At 37.8% G+C, this 26,586-nt stretch overlaps 5 protein-coding genes across 7 annotated transcripts; 1 reads left to right on the forward strand and 4 right to left on the reverse strand.

The window, feature by feature from the left end:
* Positions 1-771: 771 nt before the first annotated feature.
* Positions 772-2,243, reverse strand: LOC119072451 (antigen 5 like allergen Cul n 1-like). The gene is made up of 5 exons (XM_037177673.1): positions 2,086-2,243; positions 1,783-2,027; positions 1,467-1,548; positions 1,229-1,397; positions 772-1,166 (listed from the first exon to the last, which is right to left on the reverse strand). The coding sequence occupies exons 1-5, from the start codon at positions 2,114-2,116 to the stop codon at positions 935-937; spliced, it is 759 nt and encodes a 252-aa protein (XP_037033568.1). The 5' UTR covers positions 2,117-2,243; the 3' UTR covers positions 772-934.
* A 5,283-nt stretch (positions 2,244-7,526) lies between these two features.
* On the reverse strand, positions 7,527-14,228 carry LOC119072452 (stAR-related lipid transfer protein 7, mitochondrial). Its single transcript, XM_037177674.1, has 6 exons — positions 13,807-14,228; positions 13,308-13,638; positions 13,081-13,247; positions 12,667-13,014; positions 12,473-12,608; positions 7,527-8,020 (listed from the first exon to the last, which is right to left on the reverse strand). The coding sequence occupies exons 1-6, from the start codon at positions 14,053-14,055 to the stop codon at positions 7,926-7,928; spliced, it is 1,326 nt and encodes a 441-aa protein (XP_037033569.1). The 5' UTR covers positions 14,056-14,228; the 3' UTR covers positions 7,527-7,925.
* A 2,024-nt stretch (positions 14,229-16,252) lies between these two features.
* Positions 16,253-17,880, forward strand: LOC119072453 (BTB/POZ domain-containing protein 3-like). 2 transcript variants are annotated; one of them, XM_037177676.1, is made up of 2 exons: positions 16,253-16,354; positions 16,420-17,880. In XM_037177676.1, the coding sequence occupies exon 2, from the start codon at positions 16,443-16,445 to the stop codon at positions 17,811-17,813; it is 1,371 nt and encodes a 456-aa protein (XP_037033571.1). In that variant the 5' UTR covers positions 16,253-16,354; positions 16,420-16,442; the 3' UTR covers positions 17,814-17,880. The 2 variants fall into 2 exon arrangements, with proteins under 2 accessions (XP_037033571.1, XP_037033570.1); XM_037177675.1 differs by having other exon boundaries at positions 16,253-16,349.
* Positions 17,881-18,962: 1,082 nt separating this feature from the next.
* On the reverse strand, positions 18,963-20,576 carry LOC119072138 (putative mediator of RNA polymerase II transcription subunit 26). The gene is made up of 3 exons (XM_037177280.1): positions 20,510-20,576; positions 19,867-20,449; positions 18,963-19,791 (listed from the first exon to the last, which is right to left on the reverse strand). Exons 1-3 carry the CDS (start codon positions 20,574-20,576, stop codon positions 19,023-19,025), a joined length of 1,419 nt encoding a protein of 472 aa, XP_037033175.1. The 3' UTR covers positions 18,963-19,022.
* Positions 20,577-20,848: 272 nt separating this feature from the next.
* LOC119072454 lies at positions 20,849-23,777 on the reverse strand. 2 transcript variants are annotated; one of them, XM_037177678.1, is made up of 4 exons: positions 23,256-23,777; positions 21,602-21,822; positions 21,443-21,547; positions 20,849-21,282 (listed from the first exon to the last, which is right to left on the reverse strand). In XM_037177678.1, the coding sequence occupies exons 2-4, from the start codon at positions 21,754-21,756 to the stop codon at positions 20,928-20,930; spliced, it is 615 nt and encodes a 204-aa protein (XP_037033573.1). In that variant the 5' UTR covers positions 21,757-21,822; positions 23,256-23,777; the 3' UTR covers positions 20,849-20,927. The 2 variants fall into 2 exon arrangements, with proteins under 2 accessions (XP_037033573.1, XP_037033572.1); XM_037177677.1 differs by having other exon boundaries at positions 23,520-23,751.
* Between the last annotated feature and the right edge of the window lie 2,809 nt (positions 23,778-26,586).

Genomic DNA, 26,586 nt, shown 5'->3' on the forward strand with positions numbered 1-26,586 from the left:
AACGATCGGCTTTCATAGTTATTTGTTCAACAAAAAGGTTTCAAATTACATTTCGAGGGTGTTATTGTTTGTGGCCAGAAGTAGCGAGGGTCACAAGTCACCCGAGAAAATGCAATTTCCACCTGTTTCTCGAGTTAAAATCAACGTTTTTCAACATAGTTTCATCGGAGGTGAGAAAATTACTACGCCTGCGTTGTGAAATAGTTATTTTCATGCTAGCGATGCGAAAATCCATATTTTGTCCACTATGAAGCGTTGGTTTTTTTTCTCAATCTGAGAGGCGTCACTTTAGGGTAGAAAATATTCATCTTCACCCCTAAAATGGTGGGTCCAGCCATATTGGCTGAGAAAATAATCATTCACTTTATTTGAAGTGGACACTTCACTTCGTTCGGGCTACAACTCGCAAAATTGCCTAAAATATACCGTCCACAACAGATATGTAAATAACTATTCACACCTAGGACTGAGTCACACTTTTTCTGCGTCAAATATGAAATATGTTCGTATCTAGGTACGAAATGTACTATTACATGCTGAGGGCGTCGAAAGTAGTGCTTGAAACATGAAATGTACGGTTTTCGTCGCATGTAAAATATTGAAGTAATCCCTGCCTCATAGACTAAAGATCCCGAGAAATCTTCTAATTATTGACGTTGACACTACTTGGCGTAAGTATAGTCGAGGTCTTATTTTAGAGTAAATGTTTCTAAATATTCTGCAAAAATTCTTAAGTTGAAGACGGAGGTTTAGATACAGACGTGAACGAAGTAGTGGCAAGATTCAAGTTGTTGGAAATATTTATTTATAATCAAAGCTACTTCTAAGACTAATATCTGGTAAATATACGTACATGCAGGATGTAATAAGGCTCTGATCTTTTATTCGAGGACAATCAATTTGAAATTCGGGAAACATTTGACAGGCGATCCTTTCAAACTACCTCACTTGCATTACACAATCCTGGATACGTGGCACTGCATCCCGATTTGCATCCCGAGCACGGTTCACCAGTAGTGTATACCGGCCAAGTAATCATATTCGTCTGGGCATAGTTACACGCCAAAAGACCTGATCTGTAACCGGTATCACCATACGATGAAACTGCACAGCCTAGTTTCGCAGAATTCGCCATGACAACTTGAGTGAAATGACCGAAAGTTTTTCTGAACAAAAAAAGGGGCCCAACAATTATCGTCTGTCTTGTGGTACAAAACGGAACATTTACCCATCGGCTGATTTTGTGGAGCTCAATTTGGCGATTTGAGTCATGTTGCAATTTACATACTCGTTGAACCATAGACTGAAAATTACACTAACATCCGTTGTGATGTTTTGTGATGTGGGATCAGTCCAGTATCTCAAGCCCAGGTTCTGTCCGGCGTATTTGAAAACAGCTGGTCAATGTAAGAATTTAAATCAAAATGCGAAAGGCAAAGATAAAATACCCGGGCGCAAATGCTCACCGGTATTCATGCACTTATCATGCTCCATTTTACAAGTTTTAACGTTCATTTCTGCAAAGCTAGCCAATTCGTCATCCCACGACTGCAAAGAGTGAATGGAAATAGTTGTTTATGTATCTGTTCTGGACGCTCGATTTTATGCAATTTCGCCCGAACAAAATGAGGGCGACAATCGAAAGAAGCCTAGAATCAACCGTTCACAACAGATGCGTATACAACTTTTCATGCGAGAAAAATGCATAAATTTATGCCTAAGGAATAAAATTGTCATTTGTTGGATACCACTCGATTCAAAACCGTTTTCATCATACTATACCATTTCGATCATTCGATCGGCTTGGGAGAATCCTGCTATTTTGCCATTTGCAATGTCCATACGAGCGTTATTATGTTTCTGTAGCAACAAGGCTTTCAGTTCATTCGTCATGGCAACAATATTATGAACTGGTGGACAGGTTGAGCTGAACGTACCGGTATTATTACAAGCAACGTGATTCTTCGAAGGGCATATGGTTACGCTGCAATAGTCAACGGCATTTGTGCCAGCAATGGTGAAACAAACTTTGAAGAGAAGTTTTTAGTATTTTTCAAATAAGAGGCGATTGTTGTTAACTATTACTTCCAAGTAGAATTCCACACAAGTTTTTCATTTTTGAAACGTTTCAATTCAACTATTCCGATCTTTCCAAATATGTTCTTGGGACGCCGGTGAAGGTCACAACACTGATGTTAAAGTGGCATTTTGCATACGCTTTTATAGGCTCTGGTTTTCGACTGACTGAAAAACAATCTTTCCATCAACCACAATGTTTTTTGTCTATTTCTGGGAAACATATAACGCCTTACACTTAATCCAAAGTAACTACGTTTTGAAGGTTGATTTTACGAGATTTTCTTCGAAACATTCATTATTAACTGATAAAAAAGGTGAAATTTGATAAGACAGCGGGTACAAATAATGTTTTGGAGTTTCATTGTTGATTTTATTCGATTTGGCGTCATTCTGTAGAGACAACTTCTTCGAGATCTTTTGCGTCTTATAAATTTACAAAAAACAAAAAAATTTCGGTTTTTTGAAGCACTTTTAGCATGAGTAGCACAGCTACTGAGCCTCTAGCGACCGGTAATTATTGGAGCGAAAGTGTTATTTGAATTTCCGGCTATGAATGCTCCAGATGTATGCTTTTTTTGAGTGTGTGTTGGATTTTTATTTTCAACAGACGTAAACACTTCAAAATGTGAGGAGAAGCAGGTCATTTCCTAACTATTACACACATCCATATGAGTAAGTGGTAACATCTTTGAGTTGAGGTCTCTCTTTCCTTGAACATTTGTTCTGGAAGTGTTTTTAAGAATGAAATCACGAATTCTTCGAACAATTTGTATGGAGGATAAATTCAACGTATCCAGATTTTTGAAGAGTATGGCACCCATCGAATCCTTGCTTCATTACGAGTTCAAAGATGTACATGTCGCCTCTCGCGGAACTGTCGTTTTCGTGCTAGAGCTGTTGGAAATATCGGTGGGTTTCAGGTGGAAATTTTTTCACCCTGATTATCTCGGGTAATGAGGGGTCGAATTCGTTCAAATTTTAGGGGATTGTAGTGCTAGAGGCCAATCACACAAGACATCAAATACGTCGAACCATTGGCTGTACTGGCTTCAACGACTGTATTGACAAAAATGTTTCTCTGACCAGTGACGCCTGCGCGCATCAGCGAACCTGACGGTTGAGGGTTCCATTGGAAGGCAAAGACTCGCTACTTCCTAAAAGTATAAAAACTTGTGCTCTAGTACGAAAACGACAATTCCGCGAGAGGCGAGATGTACCTCGTTGAACTCGTAATGAAGCAAGGATTCGATTGGTACCATACTCTTCATAAATCCGGATGGCATGGCTAGCCGATTGTTCGAAGATTTCGCGAACTGTGCTTGTAAATACCAAATATAATACGCACCTTCGGGAAAATTTGCTTACTCACTCAGGGGATTTTATCTCGCAGGTACGTAACGTACTATTATGTATCTGTTGTGGACGGTAGGTTTTAGGCAATTTCGCGAGTTTCAGCCCGCTCAAGAAGTGAGGTTGACAAGCGAAAGTGCCTAAGATCTTTCGTCCACAACAGATGCGTATACAACTTTTCATGCCAAATGACCAAATTAAGAGAAAAATTCTGTAATTTTGTCCCAAGGCGAAACTATGAAAAAAAAGTCTGGAAAATGGAAAAGCAATTTTTCTCCAGGAAAAACCGTAAAGCCAAATATCTCTGAAACTAGAGAATTTTTTTCTAAAAAAAATGGTGCTTCGACATATGGCTCAATGCTGATATTTCATCGAAAAATATTTTTCTGGTCAAGTGGAAATGGGGCCGTGATTAGGGTTTTCCCAAAAAGTGTCCCAGAAAATTCATCAACTTTGATGCCATTGTCCCTGGCCATTTGCAAACCATTTTTCATAGATGTGGTGTCAATACAAAGCTAAGTTCAAGTGCGTCTGTCTTACCGTGTCATCAATCCACTCACCCCCAGTGGTCGTCAGCTTTTAGCAAAAAAAACAAAAAAAACATCCCATGGGATGAAAAAATTTGTCGATGGGTCAGGACCACTTTTTTATTTATTTTTTTTATTTTGAAACATTCTGTTTCGACCATAGAATTATTATTAGAAAGAGACCGCTCTAAAATTATCAATTTCTGAGACTTTTGACCCCCCTTTTGGCCCAATGCTTTGAGCACAGACAATTACTCGGGCGTACAGTGAAGGTAGTAATCTTTTTTGCACATAATACCTCAAATAAATTTCGTCAGATTTTCATGATTTTTCTTTATTTTAAAGGTAATTCAGACAGTAAGTGATTTCAGTGTCCTAACAAAATGGCTGCCGGCCGCAGTAACAGCAAAGATGCTATGAGATTGAAATATATGATAAAACAGACAAAGAAAAATCTAATATGTCGAAGTAACTGGTTTCTCAAGTATATCCTGTCTATGAACTGTTAATTCACGAAAACTTTGAATATTTTTTTTTAATTAAATGTTTAACATGTGTACGTAAATGAAGAAAAAATCATAACAAACGAAACGATGCAAATCACAAATAAAAAATTATCTTGAAAAGTTTTTTTTCTGTGCTACGTGCCAATTTTTCATGTTTTTTTCTGATTATTTGGGTTATATTGAAAAAAATCGTTTTGTTTTTTTGAATTACTTCTGATGTTCGTCGTAGAAAATTCATCGATAAACACTTCTGTACGTTACTGTATGAAGCGAATCACTGGCTTAGTTTCGTGTTAAATACATAACAAACAGAAATACTTTTTAATCGCATTCCGAATACAATTTCCTTTTGTCGTCATCTAGGATGAATGATCTTGTGATAACCTATTGGGGTAAAATGTTTACATCGTAAATTGTTACCACTTTCGTTTATTGAATGGTTGTAGATTTCCTCCACATCCGAATGGACAAATGCAACAAACTTTATTCATTCATTCATTGAATAGAAGTAGTATGGATAAAGGAATACTTCGAGTGTTCCTCACAGCCTTCTTCTTCTTCTTCTTCTTCTTTTTCAGCCTGTTTCTATCCACTGCTGGATGTAGGCCTCTCCAACTTCTTTCCATTTCGTACGATCCATTGCCATTTGCTGCCAGTTTGTACCTGCAATATTCTTAATTCCGTTTGTCCATCTCTCTGGTGGTCTATAGCTCGTCTTTTATATGGTCGCCAGTTCATGATCTTTTTGGTCCAACGTTCGTCTGTCCTTCTTGCAATATGTCCCGCCCAGCTCCATTTCAGAGATGCTATTCTTTCCATGACATCAACAACCCTGGTTTGTTGTCGAATCCATTGATTCGTCATTCTGTCTCTGAGTGTTATTCCAAGCATACTCCGTTCAATGGCTCTTTGTGTCACTCTCAATTTATCTTCGGATGCTTTTGTTAAAGTTAACGTTTCCGCTCCATAAGTGAGCACTGGAAGGACACAAGTGTCGAAAACTTTGCGTTTCAGACTACTATTCATTTTGCTTTTGAAAATTAGTCTGAGTTTTCCGAACGCTGCCCATGCAAGACCAATCCTACGTCTTATTTCTGCAGTTTGGTTGTCCAGACCTAACTTCAGTTTATGTCCTCACAGCCAATAATTGCAAATGAACAATCACCATATTAGCAATGCTCTTTGGAAACAATGAGTCGGAAGTAAAGAGCAGGCCTCTGAAAATTTGCCAAAAGCTTCACATCTGAATTCTCGGAAAAACCATAAAAGAGGTCAAATCTTCCGTCCAAGTCGATGTTAGATTAAAATATTCGAAAAAAAAGTCACGTTATAGTCTGGAGTAAGTTACCTACTAAAGGCACTCATTGACTTACGATTTATATGACCCAACCATTATGAGAAGATACGAAAACGTAAAAGCCAGCAGTTAAATTAAAGAGAAGTTGCATACAAACACTGAGTTGTCGCACATAAACAGTATCGGTGTAGTATAGACACCATTCAGTTCATGTTTTGATTGTTTGTTTTAGAAACACTGTGTGTTTGTGAACCAGCTGGTAGCTTCAAAGATAAGGGATGACCTTTATGAACAGTGGCACTGTTACAGTTCTCCTTTACATACAATTGTTAAAAGTTTCCAATGTGCAGAATAAGCACCAGCTGAATATCACCAGCTGGTGTTCAAACAAAAACACTTTGTATTGTAAACAATATAAAGACAACCTACACACAGTGCATGTCTACGTTAACGTCATCTATGCTCGCACATAACACGTATGAATCATGCGGTAAGTGTGTGTTAGTAGATCAGCTGGTGATATTCAGCTGGTGCTTATTCTGCACATAGGAAACTTTTAACAATTGTAGTGCTGTCAGAAGTAAAAGATTTGACATCAAACACTGCAAGAAATACTGGAAACAAAGGAAGTAGCACCTCGACCCAAACGTTGCCAAAATTAAATTTTTTCATATAAAAACTGAAGATCGGTGTCATTCGAAAGCTACAGCATATGACTTCACGAGAAAAATAGCTTTGGCTCGATCAAGTTAGATGGGTGAGTGAAGTAGGTGAAATCAGCTTCACAGTGGTGATAAGTGTCATTCTCGAATTTTGACTCGTCAAGGTTATCTTGAAAAATTTTGTAACCAGTTTTTTAAACGGTTTTGAGCCAAAGCAAATTTTTCTGGGGGCAAAAAACCGCCAATTTCAAAAAAAAAATATTTCTGGCCAATAATGACCACCGAAAAATATCACTCTTATAGACACATCTCCTACAAATTTTGGGCCAACCTCATATTGGGCTTAAACTGCGCGTCTTGACCATAGCTTTCAGGAAAAAAAAAAGTTTACAGAAATCAGTTTACATTTGGTGAAAATATTTCGGAAAGTCACAAACGTGTAACGCAACTAACCGCCGACTTCTTCGATCACACAAGACACACTTCGCAGTGTAAAAATTCCAATTCTTGTTGGAATGAAAGCACTGGGTCTCCTGAGTATTGGAAAATTTATAGACTGATTTGTTACCGCAAAACATAGCCAACACAGCTCACTTTATGCCTCAAAAATGACGAAATTTGTAACGCAACTAACGCTGTAGTTACCCATATAAGCTATGCATTCTGGCTAATTAGGTTTTACAGAGTAAAATTGGTATTAGATTTTGCACCGATCGATCTGATGATAAAAGTTGCTGTCTTCAAGAGATTAAAAGGTTTAGAGGGATTCTTTTGAAAAACGACCCATGGAAATCGAACGCATTCAGAAAATCAAATTCTTGAGATTCTAGATAGATAATCGTCCCTAGAAGCCTAAACCACTTTCAAAAAAATTCTTCGAAGCTTGTGTGGCTACGACCTTGTAAGTTTGTAGCTTTCTATCACCTCTAGCCAGCCCCACAAAATTTTCGAAAATCCGTGAAAATTCGCAAAGATTTAGAGAAAATGTCAGGATAACAGGCTTTGATTCTTACCCAGAATTCGACCTCCATATTCTAAGACCAATTTTTCGCCTGTTTGTTGAATGTTTCCTTTGCACAATCGCATACAACGCACAAAAAAACAATTTTGCATTGAGTTTACTAAAATGTTTATAATTTCCTATCACTTTGTTGTTTAACAAATTTTGCTTGCTTTTATGTAACCGCTTTCAAGTTCACTTAGAAATATTTAACTTTTTTATTTTTGGTTTCGGTTTTTGTTTTTCCCTCTATCGCATCGTAATTAATTAAACTTAAAAAATATCTAACCGTAAAATGTTGTTGTGTAGTAAAAATTGCATCATTTGTTTTGCCATATGAAATTCTGTGTATAATGTGTCACAGTATTTGCATGCTCTATATCGCTTAAATTAATCAATTAAACACAAAAAAAAATAGTTACAAATTGTACGAAAACTACACTATCTCTCCCCCACTCTACGCCAATATTATGTCCAGCATCAGTTTAGTAATTTAAATCGAGTTCACGCAAAATAGTGATACGGAAGTAGATAACTCCACCAACTAGATTTTTTCGGAGCCGTGTCAGCTTCATCCATCTGTTCGTCTAGCGAATTGTCTGTGAAAAATAAAATTGGGAAAAAATATTACTAATGTGCTCGGGCATCCATGACGAACTAATTTACACTGGGCAGTTGTTTTGAATGGAGGAGTAAGAATAATCCATTCCACAAAAATGGAATTTTGGATAGTAGTTGAACCATCGCTGATATAATATCGGTTAAATTGTTAGATCGGGTAATCAACACTGAGAACAATGTTACAACGGGCAGGAAATGTACCAAAGTGATAATTGGGATATTTTTTTTGCGCATGCAAGTAACACATAGCTCTACACATAATGGTGGTTGAATCAAAATGTTGTTCAATTTCCTCAGTTGATTCCGTTTATTTAAATGAAAAAGGATAATTGATGTATGCTCATACATACCCGAAATATACCCGAAAATAGTATATCGAGGTGACTGTGGTACGTGCCTGATGCAACTTTTCTTTTTCGGTAGAACCCTCTACGTTTCTCTAACTTTTTTGTTTATTAAAGGCAGTCATTCGCACAGGACACGGGCTATCTACCTGGACGAATTGTGCTTTCTCTTTACCTTCCATAAATCGAGCTCAATCGTAGGAATCAGTAAATATCTGAGACTATCCCATCAATGGAATTCCTATTTTTCAATTAGTACGAAGAAGAAAGAATAAAGTTTGCAAATATTTCGTTGCTTTTGATTGTTTTACTGTCTGTTAGTTCGGGAAACCTGAAATTCGTCAAATCCTTCATTGTAAAAATATAATTAGAATTCATTGGCATTGGAAAAATGTATATTCGACCAACATCAGAAGCGTGGTGCAAAGTTTTAATTTAGTGTCCTGGATGGTCTAAGAATTCAAAAATTTTAGTTGTTGAACAGGCAAAATTTCAAAAAAAAAAATCTTCTCATCGTCCTGGCAAAATTACAAGAATCCAGAGAACTTTTTGTTACATGCCTACTTTTGAGAGAAATATTTTTTCGTTGTCCACACAATTAGCTCGATGAAGTTCTCAAACCGAATTTCGACTTTTAGCCCCGTACGAAGTACAAAGGGGCTTATAGGATTACGATGCCGTGTGTAATTGATGGAATTCGAAGCAGACGGTAAGGGCAAAGTGTTTTCCTATGTTCATAGATGACGAATCTGCAATAAAAATTTTGTCTGTCCGTCTGTCATGTCGATATCTTGAGTAAATCAAATCCGATTTCAAAATTTTTTTTTCCCTGAAAGATAGTCGAAATAGTGAGGCTAAGTTCGAAGATGGGCATATTCGGGTCGGCCCTTCGTGAGTTAGGGCCACCTAAGTGATTTAAGGTCTTTTGGTGATATTTATGGCAAAATAAACGATGGAAATGTAAATGACACGGCAAATGATAGGTATTGTCAATACCAATCCAGGAAAAAAAAGTTTTTTTAAATCGGGTGAGTGGACCGTGAGTTAGGGCCTTAGAAGTGAAATGCTACTAGGGCCCTATGTGTATTTTACATAGAACTCGAGTAAATTTCATTCGTTTTTCGTAATTTTTGTTTCATTTGGAAGGTAATCAAAGGCCGAATAGAATGTTGTTGAAAAAAAAATTAAATTTGGGTCCTTGGCCTAAGGCCGCTACTAGGGCCCTATGTGTATTTCACATATAACTCGAGTAAATTTCATCCGTTTTTCGTAATTTTTGTTTCATTTGGAAGGTAATCAAAGGCCGAATAGAATGTAGTTGAAAAAATTTTAAATTTGGGTCCTCGGACTGAGGCCGATACTAGGCCCTTCAAAAAAATAAAATTTTAGGGCGATTTGAAATTTTTGTTTCATTTGAAAGGAACGTCGTACGGGGCTTCGTAATTGCGCTACGCGCAATTTGTAAGATGTACATATTACATAATAATTTTACTTTAACTACTTTAACCGGCGCAATAGGCTTACGGTCAAAGTAGGGTGACAGACGCACTAGGGTCACGTACGCAATAGATATACGGGTTTGTACGGGGCTCAGTCGTAGCAAACGCTCCGACTGTTCTGATGGCTCGTTTAAAATCGATTTTTGAAACTTTTACATGGGACCTATAGGGACATAGTACCCATTACCTATGGGGAATTCCTTTCATTTTATTTATAATCGATATAAGTTCGTATATCTAGTATATTGAGTATAATTGGATATATTGCGTATATATAGTATAACTTTGACAACCGTCACTGAAAATAATTAAATTTCGACACGACGGATTTTGGTCAAACAAAATGCTGGTGTGTAGTGCCCGACCTCAGAATTCAGTCATCGAGTATAAATAAAATGAAAAGAATTGCCCTATTTTTCATGAATGATGAAAAACGGTGTCCTAAATGTTTGCAAAGGAGTTTCGCTTATCGAAAGGATGTCACGATTTAAGAAAATTGTTCAAAAAACCGACTCAACAAACTCAGTCTAAAAGCTACATAACGACGATGCTTCTCGTTCTCATTTTCATTACAATGACGTTTCAAGCTTAGACGAATTATTAATCGTGCGTTTTCCTTTCTTTGAACAGTTATCCATTTAGCACCTTACTGTCGAACGCATATTGTTTGAAGAACTGACACACATTGACTTCCCTGATGTTCCCCCAATGTGTCTCTTTTCATTATCTAATTCGCGGGAATGAACTTTGAACTTACTGAAGCTAGCGGGACGAAACGGTGTCTCCATGTACTCTAGGGATTTGACTGTATTTGGACGTAGAACTTGGCCCTTTTTAGCCCCGTACGAAGTACGAAGGGGCTTATAGAATTACGATGCCGTGTGTAATTGATGGAATTCGAAGCAGACGGTAAGGGCAAAGTGTTTGCCTATGTTCATAGATGACGAATCCGCAATAAAAATTTGGGCCGTCTGTCCGTCCGTCCGTCTGTCACGTCGATATCTTGAGTAAATCAAATCCGATTTCAATTTTTTTTTAGTCAAAATGGTGAGGCAAGTTCGAAGATGGGCGATTTTGGGTCGACCCCTCCGAGCTGGGGCCCCATAAGTGATTTAACGTTTTCCGAAGATTTACCGATTGACGAAAAAAAAGTTTATGGAAATTGGATGACCGACTCGTGAGTTAAACCCCTTGGTGTGAACTAGGTACAGGGCGGCAAGCCGTTTTTGCTTGTAGGCTGGCCAAATTTGAACGGATTTAGATAGATTTTGCTTTATTAGATAGGTATTGACCGTACCAGTCCGGGAAAAAAAGTTTATGAAATTCGGTTTACCGGAGCGTGAGCTAGGTCTCTTGGAGTGAGCTTATATGTGGCTACTCGGCCGTACAGTGAAGTTGGTGGTTTTTTGTTAATATCACGAGTAAAATTTGACTGAATTTCATGAATTTTTTTGTTTGAAAGAAACTAACGAACGTAAAGCAGCCGTACTATTCCACCTCCTAACAAAATGGCCGTCGGCCGCCATTTTGGATTTTTGTAAAAACAATATAAATCGATGAAAATGATAATTACAAAGTCACTGATCAGTGAGAAGTGTAGTTTGTGTAACATTTGAAATGAACGTCGTACGAGGCTTCGTAATTGCGCTATGCGCAATTTTTAAGACGTACACATTTCATAAGAATTTTACTTTACCGACGTTTAGCAGTAGACTTACGGTAAGAGTAGGGCGACGGACGAACTAGGGTCACGTGCGCAATGGATGTACGGGGCTCAGCCGCAGCAAACGCTCCGACTGTTCTGACGGCTCGTTTCATGGCTTTTTGTTGCTCTGTTTAGCTCGGATGAAGTCTTGAATGTGATGGAAACTGAAACTAACGCTGATACTCTGAATGAACGGTGGATCGAATTTCATTTCTTACACAGATAATCCGTAGATCCTCTCTAAACCCCTGTGCGTCTTTCTTAAGACGACAGGTAAAAAAGTCCATTCTCATTGCGAGATGTATCAGATATCAGATATAGTTCGTCTAAGGTTTCAACCTACAATTGGTTGACTAGAATTTGGCCGATTTTGAAAAATGATCCTTTTACAGAATGTAATCCCGTAATGGAAACATTTGTGATTGTTTCATTTTGTGAGAGAAAAATGATCCTGAGACTTTCAAGGAAAATTTCATTTTAAAAAATCGAACAATTTCAAATCGACCAAAATTTGGTTAACTTCACTGTAATCTGAAATTATTCATATTTTTTCAGGTAAAGTCCTACCCGATTGCATTGCTCATTAAGATCATTTAACATTCATTTGCCCAAACATCAAAAGCTCTTGTCACCAACCGAAGAGTTTCAGAAGACAACAAACGGTCAGATTTCGATTTTGTTAACGATGGAGCGTCATTAGCGAATCTAAAATCTGTAACGCATGAGTGTTATTATGTACGAACTATAAAGTGCAGCAAGCAGTGTGAGTGGTTTTTTCGTCTTTTAAAGAGTAGTTTTGACTGGAAGTCAACCATGGTACGTAACAAATTCACTTAAAAACTAGATCTACTGAAACAAACAAACCAATCCAAAATCGCTCACCTTTCTCAGACTTATCACGACTGTTGCCATTCGATCCGTCATCCCCTCGGTCGTCGGAATCGCTCTCTTCGTAATTTATTGTTGGATCTGGTGGATATTCAAAGCCTGGATCGAGGACACGGTCCCAACAGTTATACTAAAATGGAACAATTTACTCTTCCCATTCGTGCCACTGTATCATCAGCAACATTTACCACAACATCGTCCTCTTTCCTCTGTTTCGCATACTCCAATGTGGCACAATACAGTTTATTCAAAAAGTCCGGCATTTGCTTCTGGGCCACCCATGATGTAATGGCTGGAGGTAGCACAACGCCCGGATTGTCGAAATAGGTTAACACATATTCTAGACCGGGTTTCTTAAAATTATTTGTCGACGGTTTGATCACCATGTAGCTCCAATATTCACGCACCCGCTGATTGTTTGGCTTAACCGGACAGCACGGATGGACGATGCTTTTGTTTGCAATGACAATTAATTTGCGTGAATTGTCAACCAGGTAGCGACGATTGAATACGTAGTCACGGTTTGCGAACAGTTTCTGGAATGGAAATGGAATTCGGTTGGTAAATAAGTTGGGACAGGCAACGACGAATCGTTCACTTACAGGCCACAGCATTTCCCAGTAAATGACCTGACTCTTTGTAATGTTGGTCGGGTCATTATCAACTACTTCGAGAGTGATTGCACTTTTATCCCATACTTTTCGGTAAGTAGTGTCGGTTTGAACAAATAGGAAATCGTCGGCTGATACATCAGGATAAGACGCGTACACTAAAACGATTAGATGGAATTGTAGAACTGTGGAAAAATCTTTGGAAGTTCATGCGAAACCTTTATAAGCATACAGTCCCGGTCTCTCTTCCCTCCTCCACACAATCATGTTCTTCCTCTCCAAATAAGGTTTCCACTCGTTGTCCTCGCAAGCAGCATATTTGAGTATCTCCTTCGAACAGGTGCAATAAACGATACCCTCGACGCGACAATCAATTATTTTACGTCGATTGCAATTGCTGCAGATGATTGAATCTTTCTGTAAGCGCCGAACGTTATCCATTTCGTCAAAGTGCATACGTATTGAATCCAATGTAATTCGTTCGCTATCCCAATCGAACGCATAAACACCGACACTGCCAAGCATCAAACCTTTCGCATGACGATGAACCTACAAATTAAAAGAGTTTTAAAAAAGAAAATTTATTTTTAGAACATTCACTGCTGATTTCAAAGCAAACGATGCATAAACACAAAGAGAGATATAAACATTCGCCGCCGCAATACATTCGAACGTATTTTGGTTGGATAATACAAATGAATTTCGCCTTTGACATACCTGACGACGGAGACGAAAGAATAGTTCCTTCAGGGCTCGGTCTTCCCAGATTTTTGCGTATAAGCTTAACACTTGCTGTCCGCGACGAAACCGTTGCGCGACAATATTTTCACACTGTGCTGCCCATAACCTCAATATAGTGTCCGATCGATTTTTTAAATTGGTCGCAATGTAGTTGTTGAGACGAGATAGTACCAATTTGTATGATAGATTCTGTTTCATCATCATGACGGTCGGCCGTTGCAACATCAATCACGTACACACTGCACAGGGATGGATCAGCATTGTTTGCAACACACTAAATTTAATTCGTCGATTAAAATTTGTGAGGGGTACTGACTACAGAGTAAATTAAATCTGAGTGAAGAGGAGCAAAAGATTTTGATATAATTTTTCGCGTGACATAACTGACATTATCTGTTAAATGTTGTTCACTTTTGTCATTGACATTTCTGTTAAACGTCGCTCACTTTTTAATGTGATCATATCCAAGGTTCTGAAAGTAACAGGTTGAAACCAAAGCATATAAACATACTGAAGGTAATGCAAATCCACAAAAACTCACGGAACCCTACTTTCGGGTGAATATAATTTTACAATGTTGGCCACTAGTCAAATTCCCCTTGTTAGGTTGCATCTTTATACTCAACACACAAAATTGCATGTAGAACAACACATTTCAACAACATTAAAACGCCAAACGTTACGCAAACAACATAACAAGTCTTATATTCACGCGAAACTTGGGTTCCGTAAAACTTGTGATCTGCTGAGCATTTGCATTACCTTCAGTATGTTTATATACTTTGGTTAAAACACCACTGAGTGGATCACAAAATCTGTGTCAGCCAGTTTGGGGATTCATCTAGGTTTATGAATCCCCAATACTTACTTACAATAAAAAATATTTTCGTCAAGTTGAATTTTCACGAGTGTGTTTTACAAATTTTGATGCCACTCCCCTCTTAGAGCGAGAAAAATTCTGAAAGAACAGATAACCTGTTACAGGTTCAGATTAAGGTATTCATACTGAAGGTAACACAAATCCGCAAGATCAGACGGATCCAAAGTTTCAGGTGAATATAATCCTTATAATGTTGGACACAAGTCAAATTCACTTTGTCAGGTTGCAACACATGCCAACACTCAATACTAAACAACGCAGTCCCAACAACATGATCATGCCAAATGTCACGGATGCAACATAACAAATCATACCTTACAAGCAAGGTAGCAGGTTCAGCGGCTGAACGAGCATGCCATCATTATACGAAACTCAAAGCGTCAGGTTTTCTGTTGGCTGGTTTAGCATTCGAAACATTAGGCCCGTAGTGCAAGGAAACAAAATTATTCTTAGATTCAATTGGCAAAATGTTAATTGAAGAAACTGGTGACATTCGAGCAAAACAATTCTTATACAACCGTTTATCGTTGGCTATTCAACAAGGCAACGCAGCCAGCATTTTAGGTATCCACCAAACAAGCTATAAGTTTGACGAAATTTTTAAGTTATAAATATTTGAACCAACACATGTAAAATGATCACAATTTACTTTGATAAAATAAAAGCTTTATTCGGAATAACAAATATTATATTCAACCGAAACTTTGGATCCGTATTTCTTGCTATTCCCTGAGGGTTTGCGTTACCTTCAGTATGTATATACCTTGGTTTAGACGCCCACGGTTGGTATCAAAATTTATTAAACACACTCATATGACAAATTGTGTGAAATGTTAACTTAAAAAATAATCGGTAAGTTGAAATCGTCATAGACTTGCTATCTGAAAGAACAGGCTATGACACCTCAACTCAGAGTTGTCTTAACCTGGTTCTTTTAGAACCTTGGAAATTTTCACACAATTTGTAATGAGTGCGTTTAACAACGTTGGTGTCACCCAAGGTTCTGAAAGAACAGGTTAAGACATCCACGATCCACGAAGGCGGGTGGGTGACACCAACTTTGTTAAACGCACTCATCACAAATTGTGTGAAAATTCAACTTGAACAAAATAATTTACATTTTTTTATTTTTCTAAAGTTGAAGTTGTCTCATAAATTTTTGTAAACGAAGACGGCGCCACAAAGAAATATTGGTGTCACCGCCTTGGTGGGTGTCTTAACCTGTTCTTTCAGAACCTTGGTTGGCACCTCAGAGAAATATTTATGTCACCGCCTACGTGATTAGAGTCTTAATAGCATCAATAAATAGAATGTAAATTGCCAGGTATGGTCTAATGGTTAAGACACTTACGTAATGAGTGCATTTCACAAGTCATGGCTTGTCAAAATTTGTGTTCCACCGCCTTCGTGATTAACACACAAGTTTCTTAACGGTCCTAACCTGTTCTTGCTGTTCGTTCAGAACCTTGGGTCTTTTATGTTACCTTGTTTTATGTTACCGCTGAGGATTTTAAAAAATGTTTCAAACGCACTCATTTTGAAGAATCGGCCATACCTGGCAATTCATTATATATCACATTCAAAGTGAGAAGATGTCCTAACCGCTAAAGTTGTGAAAAAGAAAAAGTTAAGGCCGAAGGTAAGGTACTACTATTTGGAAGTGATGGATTAAAAATGGAATATTTAAAGATAAAACGAATTCTGTGCAGGTTTCAGTCAAGATCTTACCAAAATGGCTGAATATCAAAACGAAGCAAAGCGAATGAAAATGGATAATGGCGTCGAAGTGTTGCATAACGGCAAAGATTCGTCCTCAACCAACACAAACTTATGCGCTTCGATAATTCATAAATTGTATCTGGATGAAAAGACTGCTGACATTCACTTCTCATTCGGAGCGAATGGCATCGAACGCGTTCCAGCTCACAAACTGATTCTGTCAACAGGCAGCAATGTTTTCGAAACCATGTTTCATGGTTCGCTTCCAGAAGGCGATGTAGTTAACATAGTGAGTGGCGATTCATCAGCGTTTAAAGAATTTTTGCAGTTTTTCTACTTGGACGACATAACAATGACATCGGACAACATCGCTCAAGTGATTAACTTTGTCCAGCAATATGGAATCGAAAGATGTATGGTCCAGTGCATTGATTTTCTAAAAAACACGATGACCAACAACGACGTCTGTAAGGCTTACCACTTGGCTCTTCAATTTAATTTGGACGATTTGAAGCGATTTTGTGAAAGAAAAATTTCTGGTAACGCTGAGGATGTCTTAAAAACGGATGACTTTCTCAACTGTGATCGGACTGTACTGCAACATATCTTGAAAATGGATTCTTTGTTGTGCGAAGAAACAAACATTTTCGATGCTTGCATAGCGTGGGCTAAAAAGTCTTGCGAAAAGAAAGGGCAGGATGCTGGCATTGTAAAAAATTTACGAAAGCAATTGAGTGGAGAGATGCGTTTCATTCATTTTCGTCGAATGAAATTCGAAGATTTTGTGTCGCGCAATGCAGAGTACTTTGACCTATTCTCGATCACGGATGTACGGGATATTTTGCAGATCATTGCAAACAAAGAATTCAAATCCGATTTGTTCACAACAAAGCCTCTTAGCTACGAAATATTCACTTGGGATGAAAAACGCGTTTTTGAGTGTTCACTTTCCGATAAATTGAGACCCGGATTTGATCCATTCCGACAGACGAAAGATTCATTCACATTTTCGTGCAATAAGCCACTTCTGTTGAAAAGAATTAAATTGGCGAAAGTTAAATTTACCAGACAAGCCATATTTGGCCGTGACAGCCGTGACCCTGACACCATTAAAATTGATTTGTTTCAAATTTACCATGGAAAATTCACTGAAGAGTCACTTTTTAAGGCCAATTTTTGTATGAGTTCTGAAGAAGATATTTTTGTTGAATTTGACAAACCCATTATCATCCATCCAAAGCGCTCGTATAAAATTGTAATGAGCTCTGCTCATAACGGACAATTCAATATAGCAACAGCTAATGGAACAGTAGAGCTTGGTGCTCTTCAAATAATGTTCAACGGTTGCGGATTAGTCAGCGCAATGTTCTTTAACCGAATCTAATTTTCGATGGAAATTTGTTAATTTTTTTTTCGCTTAATAAAACTTCGCGAAGGAGTTCAAGATCCGTGTTCAAATTATTCGAATTTTATTTTCTAAAACTGACCAGTACAAAAGTACTCCAAGTTGTTAAACTTTGACTGAGAGGGGCTTAAACCAGTCGGAGCCAACGGAGCCATGTGCGTCAAGGTTCCGATTATTATTAAGGACAAATTAACTGCATGTCTAGACGTCTGTGTTCTTTCTGAAAACACCATAAAGTTCCAAGGCACAGAGAAAACTTAATTTGCCATTAGATGTTGATGGTCCAATAAAATGAAGTTGCTGAAAACAAAAACCAAAAATTCAACAGAAAAGTCACATTTTGCAGATGACTGGACCAGACTGGAGAGCCGCCAAATTTCAGCCGCCGAAAAACGGCGGCTAGGTTCAAAACGACCTGCCGCCGCCGCCGGAGATTTTGGTCGGCTAATTGCAGCTAGCCGCCGTAAGCCGCCGCCAGTGGTTTAGGTCGGCTAACTCGGCGGCTGGTGTATATTTTATCCATAAGAGACAAAAAGATGACACAAACCAACAAATTCATTTTTTGGGACAATACAGTCACTTGAGAATGTACCCGTACTTTTAATGTCCCTTGCGATGCCTATCTTTAAGATATTTTCTACTTTGATTTTCGTAAATTTTTTAAGAAAATTTGAGAAATTTAAGAAAATTTTCAAGAATTTGTAGAAAATATTGTTAGACGGCTAGACGCCGCCGGCGTTTATTTTTCGGCTCTCCACTCTGGACTAGACAAAGTAAAAATATAATTGAACCGGGTGAGTCGACCAGGCGAGTAGCGTGATTCTAACTTAAACCAAGTTCGACAATTGATCAGCTTTCGTGTAATTTCAAATTTAGGTTTGAAAAGAAGATTTCCACGCTAGCTCAATAGAACATCAGCCCGGCAAGTTGAAGATTGTGGGTTCGGTCACCACCCGTGAACCAAATTTTTCTTTTCAAAATTAAATTTCAGCACCAAATATTCCCCAGATATTTGTCTCACGTGTTAGCTATGTTAAACACTAGAACGAAGTAGTGTATCACATCTCCCTCCAGAGTTTCTGTCATTTTGGGTATAATGAAGAAAAAATGATATGGATATGGTTGGGCTTTTGTTTCAATACCAGTGGTTTATTGTCCATTCTAGAAATATGAACAATGCATGTTAAATCATACACTCGTATATGTAAATGAATTAGCTCCTATCCTTGGATCAGTCAATTTGTTTATTGGAAAAAATGAATTAGCCATGGCCATGGCAATCGGTTGTCCACTACTTTGTGAATTTCCTGAATGAGCCATTGCCATTGCCGCGGCAGCAATCGGTTGTCCATTACTTTGCGAATTTCCACAGTTAAAGAAGCATTCGGTTTCGGAATTGAATTGTTCTGTTGGGTTAGTAGTACTTTTTCTTGCATTAAATGTTTCCCTTTGATTGCCAGCAATTCCATTCCATCCATTCAAATTCTGATTGTTATTTGAAACGTCTCCATAACCATTATCCATATATCTGCTTAAGCGATTACTATTCGAGTTAGGATCTCTGCCATTATTATATGCAGTTGCGAGTAAAATATTGCGCACAATTTTCTCAATATCTTCCCTACTCATTGGCAGACCACGAGTTTCTTGCATAACCTTTCGAACAATTTCATCTGACAATTCCTGTGGAAACTCGTTTTTCTGCGGAAAGAAATTTGAACCATCATTTCCAATTCTCATAGTATTAGGATTAGCGTGTCCATTGGATTCGTTCGGCACTATGACGTCATTAGATCGAAGTTTGTCTTTTTCACTTTGTACAATCGGTTGTTGTGGTCGTTGCAGATCTTGCTCACGCTGCAGTGCTCTCTGCCGCAATGCTGACTCTTCCATTGTTTGTTGTTGCAACGCTCGTTCTTGTTCTGCTCGCTGCTGTTGCAGCGCTCGTTCTTGTGCTGCCTGTTGCTCCCTTGCTCGCAACGCTCGTTCCTGATCTACTTTCTGCTGTTGCAGCATTCGTTCTTGTGCTGCTTGCTGCTCCATTTCCCGTCGGATTTGGGCTTGACGAGTCAATTGATCTTGCAAGGCCTGTTGTTCCATGGCTATCCGAATTTGAGCTTGACGCATTTGTTGCTCTTGAAATGCTTGTTGCTCCTTTTCTTGTCGAACTTGGGCCTGACGATTCCATTCATCTTGTATTGCCTGCTGCTCCTTTTCGTGTCGAATTTGGGCTTGGCGATTCCGTTCATCTTGTAATGCTTTTTGCTCCTGTGCTAGCCGAATTTGGGCTTGACGCATTTGTTGTTCTTGCGATGCTTGTTGCTCCATTGCCTGTCGAACTTGGGCCTGACGATTCCGCTCATCTTGTATTGCCTGTTGCTCCTTTGCCTGTCGAATTTGGGCTTGACGATTCAGCTCATCTTGTATTGGCTGTTGTTGCGTTGCTTGCTGAACTTGGTCTTGCAGTCTTTGTTGTTCCTGCTGTTGCGGTGCCATTTGGGTTTGTGATTGTTGTCCTATTGGATAAAAGTTATTGCCAGAAGCTGCCCAGGAATACGACTGTGCAAATGCCCACTTTGTTGATGGTGGTGGAGGTTGGTGTTGAAAATATAGACCTTATTTTCAAAAGAACGCAGTTCAGTTACACGTTTAAAAAAACACTTATCAAGACTAACCATTGGTTGTACATGTAGTACTGGCATACAAAGACACAAATAATATCAAAACTTGGTAAGTTCTCATTTCGAGGTACACTTTTGAAATGAACAGATTTAGAATTTTTGCCAATGACCAAGAGAATCACTGCGATAATGTTATCGAACACTGAGCTGCGAATATATAATAATTTGCAAGCATACTGTCTGTTCCACTAAGAGTAGGTCAAATTTAGAGATAGCAAAAGTTAATTAAGTCGCCAAAAAACCGTCACAGCAATGACGATAGACGATGATTACCAAGTATAGTCAGATGCAATTCTGCAGAACATGTTTTTCTGTTTTGAAATAAAATTCCCATTTGCCGCTAAATTTTCTTCGAAATAATTTTTATTGTCGTTCGTCCGTAACATAATGTTTCAGTAATGATTTGCGTCAGTTAATAGTCAATTGCCCTATTGTTGAAGTAAGTTACACCTTCCTGTCTGGTCTCAGTTTGATTCTGTCCCAGTGTAATGTTACTGTTGAACTGCGATGGCCTGGGTGGCGTATATCGATTGCTATTTACATTGTTTACTGTTATCGGTACCTTGCTGGACACCGGTTGACTTTCATTGTTGTAACTGACGTCGTCGTCAAAAACACTTGAATTCGGATTCAAAACGGTTCGGAAATCTTTTGAGGCGTCTTTGGTACCGTTTCGGTCGTTGATCGGAATAAAATCTCGAGAGGAGCGACTGTTTGGTTTCGTTGGTTTACGTGGTGGGTCTGTAGAGTATCCACCGTTGCTGGTGCTGAAATTCAAATTTTACTTTTACTTAACATCGATTTAAGTGAGCAATTGAGAGAAGTTTCTTTACTCGCAGTAGCCAACGGAAGTGACTCATTACCTGATGACACTTGCTGGACTTTTTTTTAATTGAAATATCTGATTACGAATTTACAAACACATACCTCATGACACGCGGAACTATTTGGCCTTGATGCATCAGATAACCCCTGTGGTGAAGCTCCTCATCTGGCTGAATTGAAGGATTATTGTAGGCGTATTTGCTTTCTCTGCAATTTCATTTTCACTGATTTCTGTTCTTCATTTCAATTTCATGGTCATACCTTGTTGCAACATCTCGTCTGTTCTGTTCGCTGATAGTCTTCTTCAATCGGCCAATGCTGACACAAAGTGTGATGCAGAATATTAACAGAACCACCGTAACAACAACCAAGGCAGCACTAACAATATATATTTGGTCTTGCAGTTCAATGTCCATTGTAAATAGTTGAAATTTGCACTGACAGGAATACGATATTTACGTCGTCCAAAATACCGTGCTAATCTACAAAGGAAATCCACGAAATAATAAAGTGAAGTGTGCAATAAAAAATATAAAATTGCGTTGATAAGCTGAAAAAAAAGACTAAATGTTTTTGTGGCATAAAATTCCGTAAAAATTAACGTTAGCGACCCAATCTGCAATGATTTATTTTCATCAGAAACGTTAGTCATCCTTAATTGCGTAATGGATAAGAGCATGGATAAGAGTTAAGCTGACAGATTCTCATTCATAATTTTGCAGCCATTGCAATGAATGTCGACCAAGAGTTACTGAGTCAAAACCAGGTATAGTCGATTCATACAACCGGAAGACATGGCGATTTCATATAAACAAACTCACCTCTCATGAGAGGTGAGTTTGTTTATATGAAATCGCTATGTCCTCCGTTCCATACAAAGTTTGACATTCGACCATAACTTGTGTTGACGTTCATTGGTCAAACGACTTATCCATTCTACTTCAAATTATGCCCTTTATTAACGATGGGCCGGCACCAATAGATGCAAATAGTTACCAATAACGACTATAAGCAAGCATTAATTGCCGAACAATTTCCTTCTATCGGTAAGTATTGGTGTCTATTGGCGTCTACTGGTGTCTATTGGTGTGAATTGGCGTTTATTGGTAGATACCATAGCAAATAGCAAATAGCACCTGTCCCAGTATTTGCTCGCGCAGTTTCCCCCTAGTCTATTAATCGAATCAGACGCTCTATCAAGACTGAAGACTGAAATCGCTGAAGATATTAAGAAAAAGTGTTCAATCGAGTAACAATACTTCTCGACGACACAACTGATTGCTCTTCAATCACGAGCCAAAAGTTCAAAACGATGAATTTTAATTTAATGTATGCAGTACACAGTACACATGTTGTTATACTCAATAAGACAATGTCGCCTTGGAATCAATTTAATTTTATTATCATGAAAAGAAGGTTCAATTGCTCCAATCTACATATGCCACTGATTTCTTGTTCTACCTTTTCAATTCAAATAATTTTAGCTTGATGCCGATGTAATGGAACTGTGATTGAACTACGGTTTAATTATACCTTACTTTCAGTAGTATTTTTAACATGTCATATACGGTCATTCATATGTTATCGATAACGACGACAAAAATAATGACAAGCTCTGGGTAATATGGACCTTTATATAGTAAAATGCATGTTAAAAAAATTGAAGTACAAGATTTGAAATCAACAGACTAAAAATACTTTGATCGATGGAAGTAATAGACCTGACGATAATACTAGTCAAATCCTTGCTGTCTGTAACAAGTTAAGTTTTATTCTACTGAAGAATTCTCAAAGCGAGACTTGACTTTAAAGATAAAACAATTTTTACGAACCACTCAACCACTAATTGCTACCAAAGAAAACAATTTTATCTCAACGAATTCCGAGCTGCTCTGCTGCGATAGTTCTTTTTTACCTTGCTACACCAAAATGTTTCTTGCACACTTTTTCATTGAACAATTTTGCACTACTAAGACACGAATTCTCAGTCGTTAAAGTGTAAGGCGCACAATAAATGACTAATTTATCTCATCGAAATTAGGTTGTAAAACAAACAATTGATATATATACTAAACGATATGAGTCACTGACGTTATCCAAAACTTAAAAAAATTAAATAAAAAACAGAATGACTCCAACTTGGTGCCTCCAAAGAAAATCACTAAAACATCCATCTTACCAATCAATTTCATTTGAATTTATTCGCCCGAATATATCACTGAACTAGTGCTATTAAACTAAATGACTAATTGATAACTGAAAATTTAATTTGCAGAGCCTAATCGAAGAGCTGCAATCATGTCTCACATTGACAAAAAAATGTTTTTAACTGAAAGATAGCATTAAATGTAAACGAAATAGGTATACGTTACTACACAATGAAATCTATTTAGTAAATTATACAAATATCGTAAATGTACAAAGCAAGGCGATATCTCTCAGCGACGACTGTACAGCTATTTATGTACATTTTATATCTATATTTGAATCGTTGTTTTTAGCTAATCTTTTTGATTGCATATTATCACTTGTCAGAGATATTTTGTGTAGCTCAATACAAATAGTTTACATTGATAACAGAAGCAATTAAATAAATTATATGATTGACTCTCTTGCCTTCTACACATTATATTGTTCTTCAGTGTTTCGTATATTTATTAAAGTATTATGTGCAAATGTAAAGGTGCACGTACTTTTATCACACATGAAGTCAACGAGGCGAGATGCAAATGTTGGTTTTTAATTAAAATAAGTCACAGTAAAAGGAAGAGCTAACTGATTGTGAACAGAGTGTTGTCTTCTCTTTGTTCGATAAAGAAAGTCTCGTATTTCAAGTATATAGATCTGAATATAGATTTTAATATAATGGACGTTTAATCTAAAAAGAGCTAGAGAAATTGGGAAAAACTGCCACTTCACTGGGAGAGACATGACTTTTCTACACGATCATTGTCGACTCAGAAGATAATATAAACTCGAAGATGATAACATCGTCCTCAAGACGATAACATGGTCCTAGAGGTCCTAGAGACGGTAATACCGCCATGGGCATTAATAGAGGACCCCAGCTTTTTTGGACAAAAACGATAATGTACAACATAAACAATAATTCCCAACAATAATGCCCCGTCAAAAATATCGGTGTGTTTGGGACTTATCCTACCTTGCCCGTTTCTCTTCTATATACTCATTGAAGAGTATAACCTGAAGTGAATCATAACTCGCTGATCCATGAAGCAATCGTCTCCTCCTCGTCTTTTCTACCTCTTAACACATTCATTCCTGACCCCAATATCACATTTGTCGTCTTAAGAGAAAGACGCACAGGGGTTTAGAGGGTCTACGGATTATCTGTGCAAGAAAAGAAATTTCGTCCATTGATCCATCGTTCACTCAGAGTCTCAGCGTCAGTTTCTCAACATATTCAAGACTTCAACCGAGCTAAAGCAGAACAATGAAGACCACGAAAGAAGGGCCATATTCTAAGTCCAAGTACAGTCAAATTCGCGTAAAAACGCAAGAGCGAATTAAACAAAAACAAAAAATTGTCCGAGTCTCGTTTATCCCTAGAGTACGTAGAGACACCGTTTCGTTCCGCTAAATTCAAAAACTTCGGAGTTCATCTTTACAATTCCCGTGAAATGTAAAGTGAAGACAAACACATTGGGGAACTCATCAGGGACGACAATGTGTGGTAGTTTTTCAATTTATATGCGTTCTACGGTAAGGAGGATAAATGTCAATCAAAGGAAAAAGCACGATTAGAAAAACACAAGATCAGTAAACGTAACAATAGTCACCAATCGTTTGCGAACCATTACCGAACATTTTATTGAAAAACTATAAAAATATAACAAAGAATAAGGATCTGACCTTGAACACACATTCACTCGTTCACACATCATCCGGCACTTTATCCATTTCACTTCACTTTCACCCCAATTCTCACAACAAGAAAACAAAAACATTCACACTAAAACAAAAGAAAAAGAAACAATGACACTCTAGCAGCATAAATAAATATCGAGGGGGAAAACCACCCTTTTTTAATGACGTGATTATATAAGATTATGCACTACTTGCCAAAAATGTGGGCATTGCTGGTCGAGCTGAAGGTGAGAGCCGTAATGACCTTGGATATTATCATCGTATTCTGGCCGATATTGTCTTGGGCGGTATTACCGTACGAGTTGATGATTCGATGCAGTGCCTATTTTAAGGGAATTAAATTCCCTAAAATTCCTTAACGGTACATAATAAAAAATCTGTGATTTCTTAGTTGTTTTTGATCTTCGGTAATTAATTTTAAATTGTGTTCCCATCGCTATACATAATTACCAGGTATGTTGAGAGAGAACTAAAAAAGTGTGTTTTCCGATAACGTTGACGCGTGATATATATAGTGTTTTCATAGTGTGGCGAGTGTAAACTTTTTTTATTAGTAAGTTTACATTTAAAAGAAAATAATAAATATCGGAATCAGTAAAGAAATCTTTAAGGTATATTGTGTGGACCGGATTTTAGATGCAAATTTCTTAATTTTTGTGTCATTTCAATTATACTTTTGCTTAGTAACCGGATTACAGTATTTTAGAATTTGAATAACAATAATTTTTCGTTTGAACCCATTGCATCTTTATTGCTATCACTACTACACCGAGAATGACTCAAATTGAGTCGAAGAAAACTGACTTTTAAATTTATTGACAATGCTTGATCTCACGGATCGACATCCCATACCATTACTTTGCAGGTATCCGGATCGCGCCGTCCTCTGGACCTCTTTGAAAATCGTCAATTTCTCGAGGTAAAAGTACTTCTGGAGCCACGTAGCAGAACCTTTTCGAACATATCGATACTGCTAAATGTGTACCTTGTTGAGGCTAGTATTTGACCATCATTTCACATTTATCCGATTAGTTGTAAGGAGAATATTGCCTAAATACACTTTTGCCCCATGCGGTGTAGATCACTTTTCCAGAGGTACACACCTCAGGTGAAAGTGTTTGGAGAATGACTCAGCAGAGTCCAACGAATCCATCCATACCGAAAAAGATTCGGAGATCCCTTGGATTTCAATTGTAAGCTTTTCAGCAAAGCATCGATGTCTCTTAATTCATTCGTTTGAACAAATGTTGGAATTTTGGTTTTCGTAATAGGAATTTAAATACGGCTAACGTGTGTGTGTGTGTGTGTCGATCAATTTTTACTCATTTAATTTGGGTCTTCTATCTGCAATAAAAAAT

This window comes from Bradysia coprophila, assembly GCF_014529535.1.
Source record: "Bradysia coprophila strain Holo2 chromosome IV unlocalized genomic scaffold, BU_Bcop_v1 contig_81, whole genome shotgun sequence".
In the NCBI taxonomy this organism is placed as follows: Eukaryota; Metazoa; Arthropoda; class Insecta; order Diptera; family Sciaridae; genus Bradysia; species Bradysia coprophila.